This window comes from Coffea eugenioides, chromosome 10 (genome assembly GCF_003713205.1).
Source record: "Coffea eugenioides isolate CCC68of chromosome 10, Ceug_1.0, whole genome shotgun sequence".
Lineage (NCBI taxonomy): Eukaryota > Viridiplantae > Streptophyta > Magnoliopsida > Gentianales > Rubiaceae > Coffea > Coffea eugenioides.
The window spans coordinates 33,132,140-33,149,075 of record NC_040044.1 but is presented as its reverse complement, the minus strand read 5'-3'; the positions used below and the strand labels follow the sequence as shown (position 1 = coordinate 33,149,075).

General features: G+C 35.4%; 1 protein-coding gene across 2 annotated transcripts; it reads left to right on the top strand.

Annotated features, from left to right (window-relative positions):
* Window positions 1-3,489: 3,489 nt before the first annotated feature.
* On the top strand, window positions 3,490-15,731 carry LOC113750221 (WD and tetratricopeptide repeats protein 1). 2 transcript variants are annotated; one of them, XM_027294201.1, is made up of 20 exons: window positions 3,509-3,527; window positions 3,702-3,797; window positions 5,365-5,433; window positions 5,791-5,868; window positions 7,355-7,489; window positions 7,570-7,677; window positions 7,817-7,945; window positions 8,505-8,620; window positions 8,704-8,821; window positions 9,904-10,009; window positions 10,693-10,835; window positions 10,951-11,121; window positions 11,208-11,318; window positions 11,835-11,946; window positions 12,732-13,081; window positions 13,544-13,634; window positions 14,213-14,308; window positions 14,446-14,516; window positions 14,599-14,726; window positions 15,129-15,731. In XM_027294201.1, the coding sequence occupies exons 2-20, from the start codon at window positions 3,726-3,728 to the stop codon at window positions 15,208-15,210; spliced, it is 2,286 nt and encodes a 761-aa protein (XP_027150002.1). In that variant the 5' UTR covers window positions 3,509-3,527; window positions 3,702-3,725; the 3' UTR covers window positions 15,211-15,731. The 2 variants fall into 2 exon arrangements, with proteins under 2 accessions (XP_027150001.1, XP_027150002.1); XM_027294200.1 differs by having other exon boundaries at window positions 3,490-3,797.
* The last annotated feature ends 1,205 nt before the right edge of the window (window positions 15,732-16,936 follow it).

Sequence of the window (16,936 nt, the reverse complement as noted above, 5' to 3'; positions counted from 1 at the left end):
CATTAGACCAATGTCTCGTTAGCTCATAAATCATATATACACTGCTTGTTAGTGTATATAAGATTTCTTAATTGTTGGTTGGAAATGTATGGTGCATTTAATAAAATGAAGTCTGAAAATTGAAATTTCAAATATGAATCCATTAAATCCATTAAGTTATTAAATTGATAAGTACTGAATTTGATACATTTGAGTGTATATACATTAAGTGGAATAGTTTATCACTTAATTTTGAGCAAGTTTTGTTTAAAAAATTTAATGTCACTTAATTAATTAATTCAAATGTTGTTCTATTTTCGATTATCAAACGTGTCTGAACATATTAAGATTTGAACTCATTAAATTTAAGTGTTGAATTGGATTATCAAACAGGATATCACATTGAAGCCACGATTTGCATTTCACCATGCATTATTCTCTTATTGTTTTCGTGAATAAACACATGAGAAGAATTCGACATCATATAAATCTTTTTTCCTTTCCCTTTTTGTAGAGTTTTAAGGAACTTTCAGTTTCGCAAACCGTGTGCATATTTGCTTATCCAACTTAGTGGTTTCCTAAATTATGCAGAAGTATTTTGCACATGCAATACTCATCTTGAAAAAAGTTTGTTCCTTTTTTTGTAACAAACTACAACATCACTAACGTACTCTAACAAATAAAATTTTAAAAATACTCTAACAAAAGTAAAAATATTACTTAAAAAAAAAAAGCCCAATTGGGGTTGTATGTAATACTATTGAACTACTGTTGTGATTATTATTTTACAACAAAAATACCTAAAGCATTTAATTCGAAACTTTGCGACAGAAATTATTCATTATGCCATGACGAAAAGGAACAAATACAAGTTAAACTCTAGCTACAAAATATGTAATTTCTCAAACTCGAGGGAAGTAAAGCAATTTGACCATGCAAACATTTTAATAGTATTATGAGTTTTAAATTCCATTTCCACACTCGGATAAAATTGATTGTAACCTCGAATCAAGTACGTTGTGAAAAAGATGGAGCACTTTTTACTAGTGGGAACTTTTGGATGAAATCACCCGTCCTAATTAATCCCTTGTTCATATATAAATAAAAAATAAGGACTTCATTTTCTCTTTTTTATAGACAAAACCCTGAACCGTGTTCTATTCAAATTAATTTCAATGAATCTCGTGCTTTAAATCTTATTAGAGGCATAATGATCTTTTTGATTGTGATTGTAAATTAATTCCGTGGAACCAAGTGTTAGTTGCAAGTGTTAGTTGGCTAAAGTTTCTTGAAATCGGTGGGGATGATAATGTTTAAAATTTAAAGTTTGTCCACCCTTATATTTTGTATGTTTATCCTGTGCATTAAGGACACAGAATAGAATTTTTTTTTAAATTTACACTCAAGCATACGAGTTTATATTAAAAGTCGTAAGAATTACATCTATAGATTGAGTTTATTTATATTTGTATCCAAACATACAAGTTTATATTAAAAGCTGTAAGAATTACATCTATCGTGTTGTAAAGAATTGAGTTTTCTTTAAATTTATACTCGACATATGGGTTTATATTAAAAGTTGCAAGACGCAATATTCTTGCGACTTTGAATATAAACTCCTATATTGAGTATAGATTTAAATAAATAAAACTCAGGTCCTATTTGGATTGGTATTTTTAAAATTTATATAACAAAGATGTACTGTAACGATTTGATATCTATGAGATCAAAATATGATTGAAAAATGTATTTATGAAAAATATAACCATCCATTGTAAAGATGGTTTTCAGTGCTGGTTATCCAATTACGGAAGCGATCCATAGGCTTTCACTTTCGCGTCTCTCTAAAATTGCAATCATGGTAAAATCTCAGTTTATTTAATTATTAAATCATCAGGGACTCCCAAGCACACAAATTCTTTATAAATAGAAAGTCGAAGGCTTGTTACTCAATAGTATAACACCATGTCAACCAATATCGATTTAACTTAGTTTGGATTGTGATTTTTCGTAAAAAATTTCATGTTTTTTGTAAACCCAATTTTCAATTATATTTTATGTCGCATATATCAAATCGCTACAGTACATTTTTTTTTTTTTTTTATAAAAACTCCTAAAAATAGCAATTCAAATGGGACTTGAGTTTTCATTATTTAAATTTATACTCAACATACGATTTTATATTAAGAGTAAATATTATATACACTGACGGTGTATACACTATCATGGTTGGATACACGATACATCTGCAAAATTTGAGATTTAAATTTAAATTCGGACTATGTGTCATGCATCTAATAGTAAAAGTGTATATATTTTCATTGTATAGAAGATTAATTCTAATATTAATAGCCGCAAGAATTACATAGGTCCTGTTTGTCTGCTAGGTTTTTTGTCTAGTTTCTCTTATAAGTTTTTTAATAATTTTAGTTACAGTAATCTAAAAAACTTCTCAAAATTTGTAAAATATACACTTCAAAATACCCAAAAAAATTAAAAATTTTCCTTCTTCCCTTTTTTTTCTTCTTTCCTCACTTCAACCCATCATTACCTCCGTCGCCCGCCAACACCAGTTGGCACCTCTTTTGGTGCCGACAGAGAAATTTTTTTCTATTATCTTCCATTTTCCTTCCTCCTTCTCACCTTCTGGCTCTCTCCCTCCCATCCCTCCCCTGCCACCCTTCCAAGGGAAAGGGGAAAGGTGGCACGGGAGGGATGGGGGAGAGAGGCGGTGGGTGAGAGGGGAGGGAAAGGGAGAAGGAGAAGAGAAAGAAAGAAAGAAAAAAGAAAAAGAAAAAAAGAAAGCCTGCTGCTGCGGTGCCGACGGTGGGTGAGTGGTGAGGTAAGGGAGAAGGAGAGGAGAGAAAAGAAAAAGAAAAAAGAGTTTTCCATCTTAAAATTTTTTTTTTACAAATTCTACAATAAGTTATTGGAAACCAACTACCACTAGAATAGTTTGCCACCATATGTTTTCGTGAGATGGGAAATCAAGAGTTTAAACCTTGCCTTCCATCATATTACCACTAATGTGGATTCTCTTATATTCATAGGGTGCGCAATCCGATGGTGATTCAGTTCCCGTCGGTTCCCCTCGATCTAATTAAATCACTCCGTTAGAATAGATTAAAATAGTAGTAGATGATGGCGATTGATAAGAAAAATACAATAAGTTATAATAAATTGTTTTAGGTAAATTTTCAAAAAATTCATTTGGCAAACAGGGCTACAAAATTCAAAGAAACTTGATGTATACTGTTAATGTGGTCCATAAGCAAAGCTGATTAGCACACGAGGCACGCACCTTGCACCCGTGTTCCCGTAACGCTCGAAAAGCCAGCCGGGGCAAAAATATCACAAACAAAAAAAAACATAAAATGGACGGGAAAAACCACGAAGATGACGTTGTTAAAGCAAAGGCGTCGTCACTCTCAGTGTATTGCTATTACGCCAACCCAGGCCAGGCCTGCCGAGCCCAGCCCAGTCCAGCCGACTCACTGCATTTTTTTACTTCCGTCACCCAGCTCTTCAAGTCTATTTTGATCATCAGTGTAAACTTTTTTTTTTTTTTCCATAATTATCATCATCAACACCATCTTCGATTCCAATTACTGTAAATTGAGCTATGTTAGGGCTTGAGTTTTTGTTTTCTCTCGTCTTTAATTAAACGTCTTTTTTTTTCTCCCTTTTTTTGGGCTGTTTAAGTAAATTAGTTCTGTCTAAAGTTCCATTATTGGAAGGTTCCGGAAATGGAGTCGCTGCGTTTTCACGACGGTAACATCACCGACTTGATCGATTCTCGTATTCTCGGCCTTCGTTCCGTACGTTATCCATGCTCTCTCTCTCTCTCTCTCTCTCTCTCTCTCTGTTTTTTGGTTGATGATCATTATTCATCAATGCTTTTTCCTCAATTTGCTATGGTGCATTAGAATTTGGTTGTAATAGGAATATTATGGAATCTCTCTCTCTCTTTAATTTCAATTTTTATTTGTTTCTGGTGTTGGAAGTTATTTGTATTTCAGGTGGTAATGTGACGTAGTATTCTGGTTTTTTTTTTTCTGATATACTGGATTTTTGTACTGCCTTGATTGCGTCATAATGTGATCGAGTATAATTAAATCAAGTTAGTTGCTGATTGTTGTGATTGTTTTTCTTGTAAAGCTATTGCTGGCATTCGGACTAAAATGTGCTTAGTGAAAATTAATGTGGAGCGGAATTGGCGTCTGTTTTTATACAGCAATTGGACAATAGTGATTCTTGATTAGTTTAATAGGAGTGTTTACAAAAGATTCTTTGGGTCAATGACTGTTCATGCTGTAGAGACAAGTAATGAATTTTAAGTGTTAGTGGTATTTTTATCTTTTCATTCATAATGGAAGTGAGCTACTTTACATTTCCTCATAAAGCATGGTCGAGGTGTCCTCAACAAGCTTCATAGCCAGAGTCCATCTCGATGATAAAAAAGTAGACAGCAAGAAGTGGCTCAAAGGTGGAATTGCTGAATTTGTGAGGGTCTGTAACAAAGAGGTAGGTTGAGAGAGATTGGCCTGTTGGAGGTGTAATAAAGTGAATAAGGAGTTGGCTCAATCAGCTGATTAGGTGATGAGTGACCTATATCCTGGAAACCCTTTTACTTGCTTTGCAAGTCGTGTGCACCATGCATGGATGATGTGATCTAAACGTGACTATCATCATTATTTGCATGCTGGAGAGAAAACATTAAAACATACGTATTTTCTGTTCACATTGACTTTTGATGAGCTCTGATAACATCATCACTGGTTATGGGCTGTTTTGTCATTTCCCATTTTGGTTCGTACTTTCCTTAGAGTCATTTTTTGACGAAGCAAATTCTTTTTGAGTGAGTCATGCATCATCCTTTAGAGTTGTCAAAGTTTTCCATCTGATATTTGTGCTTCCTGAGAATGGCCCATCTGATATTTGAGCTGCTTCTTGAAGACTTGATAAATTTCATCCAAGCACGATGCTTGGGTTCTTGTCTACTCATGACTTTTTCATGCTCAAAATGGCTTAAACGGAAATTCTGTATCACATAATAACTACATACATCCCTGTTCTATCACAAAAGTTTTATAATTCCATATCCAGTATATGTATGTATGTATGTATGTATGTATATGTACACATCTGTATATATATATCTCCAGCTTGAAAAGGTCATGCAAGCTAGCAATATGAACTCTTGCCTTTTGGTTTGATTTTTTTATTCGTATATACTCTTTTTTTTATTCAATTGTGTTGGTTGTTTCATTTGTTGTCTCCCCCCCCCCCCCCCCCCCCCAAAAAAAAAAAATTCTTGCACAACATATGTTTCTAATATATATATATATATATCTTTGCTCTTCTGATGCTTTTGTTGCTTAATAGGACATTACTCACAGTTTGCAAGTGCACTCCTCAATGGTGCGAAGGTTGTTCTTGGAGAGAGAATTGGAGGTGTGTAAATGTTAAACAGATACTCTGCTACTGGTAGAAACTTGACAAAAAGAAAAATATTGCTTCTTCATGTCGTGTTTCTGGCCAACATGCATATATTTGGATAGCCAAATTATGGTCCCTTTGTGTTTCCTCTTAATTATTTCCATTAGTTCTCCACCTGAAAGATGCCAATTCCTGAATGCTAATTTTTCTTGTTTGTTAAACATCTAATTTCCTGAGTATTATTGCTTATTTAATTGGAAGCTACACTTCTTGCCAATCTATGCTCTTTAAGTTTTTATGAGAACAATGTTGGGTTTATTTTGGTATGTTCTAGATGATGTTTCTAATTCACTTTTTCCATATTTTTGTCAGGGGCATAGGGGTTGTGTGAATGCTGTGGCTTGGAATTCAGAAGGCTCACTTTTAATATCTGGATCTGATGATACACAGGTATGAATTTGTGGCTTTTTCATTTATTGTCCGTGATGCATGCTTTTGCAAATTCACTGTTGGAGGCTTTTGTTCAATTGTTACTCTTGGTGTGAATTTGAACAAAGTACTTCTCTCTTGTATGGCATACATAACGAGGACAAGTTGAAGCACTTTGGATTGAAAATGTGATGAATAACCCAAAGTAGAGACATTTGTTTAAAATTTGAAGCTGGATGTCTCAGGAATTATATGAAGGATCGCATTTCTTCGTTAGTTCGTATACTTTTTTAGTCAGTTTTTTGTTCCCTTTCTCCATAGTTTACAAGGAAAAGTATGAAGCTCTTAACTCTGGAGATGCTTTGTTCTATATTAGAACATGATGTGGATATGCATAAAAATATTGAATGTGACTCATCTTAGCATAACTTAGCTCAAAATTTTGTGCCAAGGCACATGAAATTACTCAATTCTGGGTTGGCTGTTGCTGTTTTTGGTGGGGAAAAAATTTTTGCGTTGTATTAATTGTATGAATTTGTTACCAGAAAGGTATTTAATAGTTGTGTCTTAGTGCATATGTGATAAAAGATAGGATGTTACAATTTAGGAGTTTTGTCTATGCTGATGAAAAGTAGTGTCAGCCAGTGATGGGCCTTATAATAACAGTACCACGATGGAATTCTTGAGATGAAGATTGGATTTAAGCTGAAAAAGGGCGGATGCAACTTTGTTGTGGTCTTTTTGAAAAAAATTGCTGAAAATTACACAAAAATACTATTATTTGATTGTGACAGGAAGATTTTTTTTTTTTTTTTTTTTTTTACCTCATTGACAGGATTTGAGTTTTTAAACTGAAGATTCTGAGGCTACATGATGGTCACCTGTTTAGATAGGCATTAAGAAGAGATTGTTGAATAATTGTTCAGTCCATGTATTTGCTGCTTGATTATTGTGTAGCAATCGGTAATATAGCCTTTAAATGGCATGCTGGAGGGATTTAGTGCTGGTTTGGCTGCCTTTAAGGAGAATGGTTATGGATTGCTTCAAATTTTAACTTGTGATCATGATGATGAGGTTTGTACTCAAAATAATTATCTGGATCAGAGGAATACCTCCTCCTCTGAATTGTGTTCTTCAAATTGGATTTTTAAGATTCTTCCATTGAAATATATTAGTGAACGTATCTATTTTGGATTTATTAGCTGTGATGTGATATGTCTAGTCTGATAAATGAATGCACAAATGATGTGGTGCCACTGCAGTACTTTTGCACGTCATCTAGAATTGGTTTACATGTGATGTGTTTTACTATCTTGCTTACTGTGCATTGTTGATGCCAACTTTCTACTTCTTGTGTTGCACTGTTTTTCCCATGATGAAAGAATACTCCTTGCTTGTAAGTTGGTGTGATGATTTTGGTTTCTTGTATTTTAGTTGTACGTTCTTTTTACTTTCCCTTTTTTAAAATTTCCAAGTTTTACTTCATACATGCTTTTATCTGTTGCAGATTAACATTTGGAGTTATTCAAGCCGGAAGCTTTTGCACTCTATTGAGACTGGGCATTCTACTAATATATTCTGTACAAAATTTGTTCCTGAGACTTCAGATGAGCTTGTGGTTTCTGGGGCCGGAGATGCTGAAGTAATTATATATTGATATTGATAACTTGTGAAGAGTTGGGTGGATGAAATTTTCACTTAGTGTATATTCTTGTATGTCAGGTTCGGCTCTTTAATTTGTCTCGATTGAGTGGTAGAGGACTTGATGAAAACATGATTACTCCTTCGGCAATTTTTCAATGTCACACCAGGAGGGTTAAAAAATTAGCTGTAAGATCTCACTGTAACTCCCTAAGGTGTTGGTCTTTATTTCCAATTCTTTGTCATGTATTGTTTAAGTGAAAAAGTTCAATTACAGTTCGCAATCTTGTTCCTCGGCTGTTATGTTTAATTACATATTCATTGCCAGGTAGAAGTTGGAAACCCAAATGTTGTGTGGAGTGCTAGTGAAGATGGGACTTTGAGGCAGCACGATTTTCGGGAAGGTGCTTCATGCCCCCCAGCAGGATCTTCTCACCAAGAATGTCGCAATATTCTAGTTAGTTCTTAACCCTCATGCACCTACTCCCTGATTTTTCCTTCCTGCAGGCACTTTGTTTCTACTATCACTTTGTTCCCATTATCCCAATATTTCTTGAGATGCAATCTTGGATTTTTCAATGCTGTAGTTTACTTGAGATGGGACTAAACGCATTCTGTAGAAGTTTTCTGAGATAGTGTGGGTTAGGTCATGTGGCATTTCATTCTATTGGTCCCAAAAACTATGGGCCTTTCAGGCTTGTGATTAAGAGATCAAGAATGATCTTTTTGGTTCCTTTCTTTACAGTATTTCCCCTAGATTCTTTTTGAATTTGGTGGTTGTATCTATATCTGCTCTTAGTTGATCAAGCTTTGAGCTTGAACTAATTATTTTTAGTGTAAATATCCTTATTTTGCTTTGTTATTTGAGAATTTAATCTAGTAAGTTTAAATCTTGATCTTACCCAGTCTTTTTGCCTCTATTTGCATTTCCCTTAGTGTTCTTTTAGCTCTATGGTGCTTGAACTTTGTTTGTTTAAAGTTATCAAATTCATGATAAAGTTTGACATTCATGGCAGCTTGACTTGCGTTGGGGAGCCAAGAAGTCATTAGCTGATCCTCCCAAGCAATCTCTTGCACTGAAGTCTTGTGATCTCAGTTTTACGAGGCCGCATTTGCTCCTTGTTGGTGGGAGGTAAACTTTGTAGTTAATGGTAATTGAATATGTGGTTTTCCAGGTGTTACTGCTAAAACTAATCTCCACAATTAAAATTGCAGCGATGCATTTGCCCGTTTGTATGATAGAAGAATGCTGCCACCATTATCATCCAGTGAAAAGAAGTTGCCGCCACCTCCTTGTGTCAGCTACTTTTGTCCAATGCATCTTTCTGATCGTGTTAGTCTGGCCTTTTCAAATAATTATATGTTTATAGTGCCCAATTTATGCTATTTCCTAACTCTATATCTGTCTAAGATTTTCATTAGTCTCGCTATGAGTTTGTATTAGTATTTTATGGGTGTTGATGCTAAATCAGCTGAGCTCTACTTGGCTTGTATGCACTGTTATTATGCTCGGAACTACTGTTTATGCTTGTTGATAGAGATTTGCACCGGACTATTTACATTGTTATATTGGATAAACTTTGCGTTGATCTTTTGTTGCAGGAAGGTGCATTTGAGGTTTTTAATTCTTGCTCTCTTTTATTCCTAGTCATTGAAAATTACCTTGCAGTACCTTGTTTAAGTGAGCTCTTGTGCTCTTGTAGTGACGCATAGAATTGCAAAATATACTGAAGAACTTTGGTATAGTAATGCACAAATTACTAGGAATAAAAGAAAAAAAAGTTTCTCACTTAAGGTATAATGATAAGAAAAGCACAACTATCTTGGTTGTATTTCCATTGAATCTTGTAAGTTACTATTCTGCTGGTTGTGATTTGTCCATAATTGTAATATCCAATTATTTTTACAGGATAGATATAGTGTGTTTTGTAGGCTTACCATACCATAGCTTGTCTAAATCGGACTGATTGAGTTTAGTTGTAACGAAATAGGTGAACAGAAATAGGTGTTTTAATTGTTTATCTTTTTAAATAACTGTAAGCTGAGTTATCTTGACAATCAACTTGATTTTTGAAGAATATGGTTCTTGTTTGGCTTTTCTTTGAGAAGCAGAAACTCTAGCAGAATCCTGGTTCTTCACCTGAAGAGACATGAATGATTTAATTAGTAGAAAGAACTCAAGTTGATCAAAAGCGGCTTAGATCATTTTTTGGTTGTTTTTGACAAATATTGGCATTATGATAAACTTGTGTTTAGATTTTTTTTATCCACAGGATTGATGTTTCTAGATCTATTCATAGACGAAAGTAATATTTTGATAGTTTTTTTTTGGGGGGACAGTTATTGCACTATGTTTTGGGTTAAGAGTCTTATCGGTCTATACCTGCGAATTCTGATTTACTCGTTTTTGTCCAGGGGCGTTCTAGCATACATCTAACCCACGTCGCCTTTAGCCCCAATTCTGAGGAGGTTCTTCTCAGTTATAGTGGGGAGCATGTATACCTGATGGATGTAAATCCCGGTATAGTTTTCACTGGAACTCATATGTATGTATATATTCACATGTTGTTTAATTTATGATGGTGCTCTGTACTAGAAAAGCTTTTCTACTCTGGCTTTTGTCTTCTGATTTATGTTTTAGTGATCTAAAATGTTCCTCGGTAATTGAGGATAACCTTTACTTGAAATTTGAGTCCAACATGTCAACAAATAAAGGAAGGACTACTAATGCCTGGATAAAATATAATTATTATAGAAAAACTGGCACCTCATTTTTTAGGCACAATTGCTCGTCTATTCTTTCAAATGCTCTGATTCCTCAAGTTGAAAGAGAGATGATCGTTTTATCGGTGGAGTAGGGCTTCAAGCTTACATTATTGATGGTTTTAGAAAAATGGCTTGAATACCTTGAACAAAAAAAAGGGTTAAATACCTTGTAATGGCAAGTCAACTATAACACGTATTGACAATTAAAAAAACAACATATTGAAAATATGCATATTTAAGACCTTTATATCCATGTTAAATTGATTTTGTATATTATGCTTTGCTTAGCAAACTACTAAGGGCACTTCATTTGGAAAATTGGGAATTAGAAATTTTCATTCAACGTGCTGCTCAACTTCGTCGAGCTTCTTTTGTTGGTCTGATTTTATTATATGAAAAACAGGATACCAGATTATTGATGCTACATTGTGTTTGCAGCAACTGGAAGTAGTATGCGGTACACGGTAGGAGATATCACAAAACTGACAAGCTTTACTCCCATACTCAATGGAGTGGAATTGCAACAGTCATTTCCTCGTGTCTGCTCTAATGGATCTAGTAAAGGCCATGTTGCTGCTAGGGTGTGCTTCTGTGTGTTCTCCATTTTTATTCTGTTTGTACGGTCTGTTAAAGCCTTGTGTCATTTCCTTTAAGAGATGGGAACTTAATTTTCTTTCCCTTTTGGGTTTTCCCCAGCTTGACAAGTGCAGAAAACTGATCCAGTTTGCTGGAAAATCACTGAAGGGTGAAACAAGCTCTTATGATGGAATTGAGGCTTGTAATGAAGTTTTGGATGGCCACGGTCATGAGATTGGACCTTCATTAATGCTCGAGTGTTTGTGTATACGTGCAGCTTTGTTGCTTAAGGTTATTAAAAAATCATTGTCCAAGAATTTAATGTTTTACTTGCTAATAATGTTGCTTAGATTAACATATATGTCACTGTTTTTCAGCGGAAATGGAAAAATGATGTTCATATGGCAATAAGAGATTGCTATAGAGCTAGGAAAATCAATTCTTCTTCTTTGAAGGCACTGCTTTGTATGTCTGAAGCTTTATTTCAGGCAAGTGAACTTTGATATTTTTGGAATGGGCATTGATTAATATTGATCTAGACAAGGGTTGAAACTGATGGCACTGTTTATGCTTTAATTTTTTTTTTTTTAAATCTGAGACAAGTGATAAGATTGAAGTTGTGGCTAAATTTTCATGGTCGCACTTGGTTTGTGATTTTTGGCTGCTATATGGAACAGATAGACTTCTAGCATATGCGAATTTTCTCTGGAGTTCTTTTATGGAATTTATGTGAAACTCTTTAAGATGTAGTTGTTAGTCTGTTTATTGTCATATCTTTTTTTGATGTTTAACTTTAAATAAGCTGTCCTTTGTGCATGTTGCTTCAATTAGTTTGGTATATCGGGATCATTTGTTCTATTTTTATTACAGACAGACTAATAACATATGCAGACACGTGCGTCTTTTTTTTTTGGCATTTAAATATTCTTCAAAATGCAAACCTTGAACATTGGTATGTAGCTCTATGTTTAATTCTGCAAGGTCTTTCTGTTCTTATCTAGCAGTTGGGGAAGCATAAAGAAGCGCTTGACTTTGCTTTTGCTGCCCAAACATTGGCTCCATCTGATTCTGAAGTTCTAGAAAAGGTTGAGAATATAAAGAATCTCATAGCTGCAGGTGAGTTTTAGTTCCTAGTAAAAGTGCAAGAAGATGCATTTCACTGAATATATTGTGGATGGAAAATATAGTCATAAGTTTAAAACGTTGGCAAGGGACTCTCTCTGTGTGTATTGCTTGTCATGTTTCACTGTTTTACTCTAAAGGACTAAAACAAGATTGCATTACAATCACATCTGTCTTCGCTCCTCTTCTTCTGGAGTTTTTTTTTTTTGGGGGGGGGGGGGGGGGGTGTTGTGGACGCCTTGGAAAGGGGGCCCACTTTGAAGTGACCTGATTCGCTATTAATTTTGGTGGACTAAATACTATTTGTAAGTGGCTAATAGCTCGATACTGATTATAATATTATATAGCTGTCAGGTGATTGCCCTTGAAGTACCAGTCCATCTCAATTCTCTTTGACATGTTGCCCATTTTCAACCCTCACATATTTGTAAAACAATTACTTCTGCTATCCACCAATAACTCCATTTGCTATGGTATGTGCCATTGTTATCTCATTTGTAGCTACCTTTGTAGCCCGTTTCCATAGTGCCCTAATGCTTTAAAAGCATGTACTCCATCATCGTATGGTGAAGCTGTCATGCTTAACCAGAAGAAAACTTGAACTTTGTCGTGTTTGAAGTGTTTAAGGCTTTATTACCATGGTATTGCTGGACTGTTGAATTTTAATTTTTGAGAGGCTTCAAGTATGCCATCTATATGTCATATACAGTAATCATAGTAGCTATTTCATTGAGGCCTAATGATGTGTTCACCTGTTGCGTGACATATTTAATTGACAGCTGAAGCTGAGAAAAACAAGACTACCAATGGAGGATCTAATTCTGAACCTCGATCTGCAAGGTTACTGTCGTTGAGTGACATACTTTATCGTTCTGAGGCTAATAGTGATGCTTCACAAGATGGTCCAAGGTCTGAAAGAGAAGATTCAGATTATGATGAGGAATTAGAGCTGGATTTTGAGACAGCATTACCAGAAGATGAAGGACGGGATATTGAGTCCAATGTTCTTCATGGGAGTTTAAATTTAAGGATCCATAGGAGAGATGATGCAAATATGGAGACTGGACGTGCAAATGGTTCTTGTGAATCACCTGCATCATCGTGTCAAAATGATAAAGCACCTTATGAGGTCGTGAATAGTGGTTTTACTATTTTTTTTTATTGTTGTTGTTGTCATTGTCTTCTGTTTAGCATCTGCCATCTCCCCCATTTTCCGAGGAAATATTTGTACAATAATGTGGATCCTATATCCAGGATACCTCTTTTCTTTATCTGGGCATATACTAACTCCACAATTTTTGTGCAGAAACTAATATCTTCAATTTATGTTCTGTGGACTTCGTCATATTTTTTTTGCTTTCTGAATCCCATTGGCAATGTCTTGTGCAGGATTTATCATGGACAAATCTGATAGTAGTCTCCTCTCACAGACATATGCACACATTCTAAATAGATTATATAGGAATCTTCTCATGTTTGGATTCAGATTAGAGTCAATAGTTATATCCTTACTATCACAATTTGCTGTTATTGACAGAACCTATCCTTGTCTTGTTTTCTCTGTAATTCATTTGTTGTCTTTTCCTTGCAGCCTGAGGCAGTCACAGACATGAAGCAAAGATATGTTGGCCACTGTAATGTTGGCACTGATATAAAACAGGCCAGTTTTCTTGGGCAAAGAGGTAATTGCTGAATCTAACTTAGAAGATCTTTGAGCATAACATGTTTAATTAATTTGAGTGGAAATAGGAATATTATACATACATACATACATATATAAATATAATATATATATATATATATATTGGATAAGGCATATGCCTTTTATAAGCTTTAGACTAAATTGTAATCTCAATGCACTTTCCTTGGACTTCTTTGATCTTGTGTATATAAATTCTCGTCATGCTAAAACTAGAAATTGTATTTTAAGGAACATAAGATTTCTTTTTTAAAATTATCTTTTCATAGGTGCTGTATACATTTGATTCATTTTGTTGCTGTTTTGTCAGTCTTATGTATGCAACAGTTTTTTTTTCACACAGATTCTCCTCTCATTGTTTATTGTAATCGATTTGGTATTGGAAGTGGTTTGGTATAAAGCAATGGGTGCAATGTTGTTGAAGAGAGTAAAGTGAGGTTTATTTAGTTTGAGGTTCTTGAGTGCATTTGACATGCGTTAGCTGCTACTATCTGATTTTAGATCATGGAGTCATGTTTATGCTCAGTGAAATTTTTTCTCAGCCTTTTCTTTGCAAATCAGGTGAATATATTGCTAGTGGAAGTGACGATGGCAGATGGTTCATATGGGAGAAGAGAACTGGTAGATTAGTAAAAATACTACATGGAGATGATGCGGGTAACTATTACTTGCTCAAACTAAATGACAATTGGCAATTGATCTGCTCTATAATACTTGTCTTTTTCCCATTAAAATTTATATATATGTAGATTTGATGTATATTTGATCTGAATCTTCTCCTTGTGGATCTACAGTTGTGAATTGCATCCAGTGTCATCCATTTGATTGTGTTGTGGCTACTAGTGGAATTGACAATACAATAAAGGTTAGAATGAGAAACAACAGGCATATTTGTTTCATGTATCTGTGAGGATTTAATTTGTTTGTCATCTGTTGTGTTGATGCAGATTTGGACACCTAGTGCTTCAGTTCCTTCCAGTGTAGCTGGTGGAGCGGCTGGGCCAGAGACTTCAGATGTTCTAGATGCAATGGAAAACAATCAGCGAAGGTTAAGTCAGAGTCGGGAAGCAATCTTGTAAGGCCTCTGTCTCGCTCGCTCTCTTTCTCGCCAAAGAAATGATATAGAAAAGCATGGTCATACAGACATTTGGAAAGATTAGTGGTAGCAGTCTTAGAAGTACACAAACATAAGCCACTAATGATGTTTCTGTCCTAGTCGTCGTGCCTAATATTTCTGCATTGCTGTCTTCTCAAAATAGCCATAATCAAATCGTACTTTATAATTTCTGAGTTCCTGGGAAAACGAAGTTCCAAGGAATGCAAAAAAAATTGAAGAATTGGATCTATGTCCAAGAATTACGCTAAGCAAACAATTTCTCTTTGTTTTGCCGTCCTCATGTCAAATATTCTTGGCTATTTTAATATCGTTCTTTCCACAAGATTTCTGACTGTCTACCTTTGCCTTGGTACTTGGCAGGCCCTTTGAAATCTTGGAAAGATTTCGGATGCATGAATTTGCAGAAGGCAGCTTGCATCCATTCGAGTGCACACAGAGCTAGCAGCATCCTATCTCAAGTGCAAGTGTAACGAGCACTTCCAATAGTTGAAAAGTCCACTCTTGCATTCCTGTAGATACTCTCCCTCGCTCCACTCTTAAATATTACAACAATGGAATACTAGCCAAATTGCACTATTTACTGAAATACAACTCTGCACCAATAGTAACAAATGACGTTCTCTCTGATCCTCATTGATCTCTTTGCATGTGGTCGGATGCTGGATGTAAATTTTTGGAGCATGCAACATTTATCATTCAGGGGGAACAGGGATTGAAGTTATTATGTTGGTCATTGTGGATGCCAATGAGACCTTTGTGAAGCACTTTGGCTTAAAGTTGTCAAGCATTGTCTCTTCTTCGTTGTGTAGTTTCTTTCCAAATTCTGTTGGCAGCTGATTGCTGTCTCTTTGAGTCTTCTTTTTTGACCCTTAACGTTATATATATATATATGTGTATATATACATATCTGTTGCACTTTGTGCATCACTGCTGTATATTGTATCCTTATTTTTGGTCGTGCAAGAGTGAAACTGTGCATGGCAGGCTATACCTTTTGGGGGTAATGCTTTATTAGATTCTACAATTCGAGTGTTTCGTGCCAATTTTTGTAAAATTTCGAATGACAATGCTTGCACCACCTGTGCGCATGAAGTCGAGGGGTCAGCATGCAAACAAATAATAGATAGAGCAAATGTTAGATCGATGATTTAAGTTTGGCTTGTGCGCTAATAACCTAACTACGTGGTGGTCCTATAATGACACGGCCGTATGATCTGTGTGGCCATCGCAGTTCAATTTTAGCGAGTTTGAAGTCACAAGGAAGCTGCGTTGCCAATAAGGAGGAAATGCCTGCCATGTACGTAGATGAACACTTTTAATCTTAAATTTGTAGCTTCATAGCACTAATCCAATCACTTTGGAGAGGGTCATATTGGTGACCTGTACGTTGTGAGGTCAGCTCTGCATGTCTCTGGACATAGTTTTCGTCAAGGGACTTTAGAATAGTAGTAGTACGTGTTTTTACCTTAGCTTTGATGTCCGCGCACGGCTGGCCTGGTTCTTGTCGGCTGTGAACGGCCTTGACCGGGCGACTGCAGGGGCTGCTGTTTGAAGGTGGACTTGTGGGTTGTAATTGGCTTCTTGTGTTAGGATCCATCCAGTCATGGTGGTTCTTTGCTTATTCTTTTTCCTTTTTCTGATCCTGCAGATTCGGTAATTTTCGCTTATTACATATATATATATATATATATCATATATGGGTAATTTCTGTAGTGCATTCGCAACTTCAGAAAACAGGTGTGGAAAGCAAAAAATATGGCAAAGAAGCCTCCACGTTGCAATCTGACAAGTACGGACGCAAAAGGGAATAATTGTAGAAAAGGAAGTGATGACCTATAACCGCGGTTTGGACATTGGAAATGTAGCGTACAGCACAAGCTGAAAATGCATTGGGATGAAATGGAATTAACATAAATATAATGGCCTAAGTAGTAAAAATGAACCCGTTAACTTTATTAAAACAACCCCAATTTTGAACACTTTCGTCCATAATAACAACGGACTACCCATTTTCGTCGAATACAAATGTTAGCGAATAGAAAATTTTAAATACAAATGCATTTTTGAATAAAGAGCCAACTCTTTATGGCTTTCCTGCACTACAACTAAAGATTAAATCCATTTTGAGGACCATTATTATATTGAAACGGGTGTGTCAGTTTAAAAGT

Bases quoted from the DNA above. Each gene is read 5' to 3' on its own strand.
- LOC113750221 (XM_027294200.1), top strand. From the start codon at position 3,726: ATGGAGTCGCTGCGTTTTCACGACGGTAACATCACCGACTTGATCGAT. The intron at 7,946-8,504 runs GTTAGTTCTTAA...CATTCATGGCAG, and splicing joins AAGAATGTCGCAATATTCTA to CTTGACTTGCGTTGGGGAGC. The intron at 10,836-10,950 runs GTGTGCTTCTGT...GGTTTTCCCCAG, and splicing joins AAGGCCATGTTGCTGCTAGG to CTTGACAAGTGCAGAAAACT.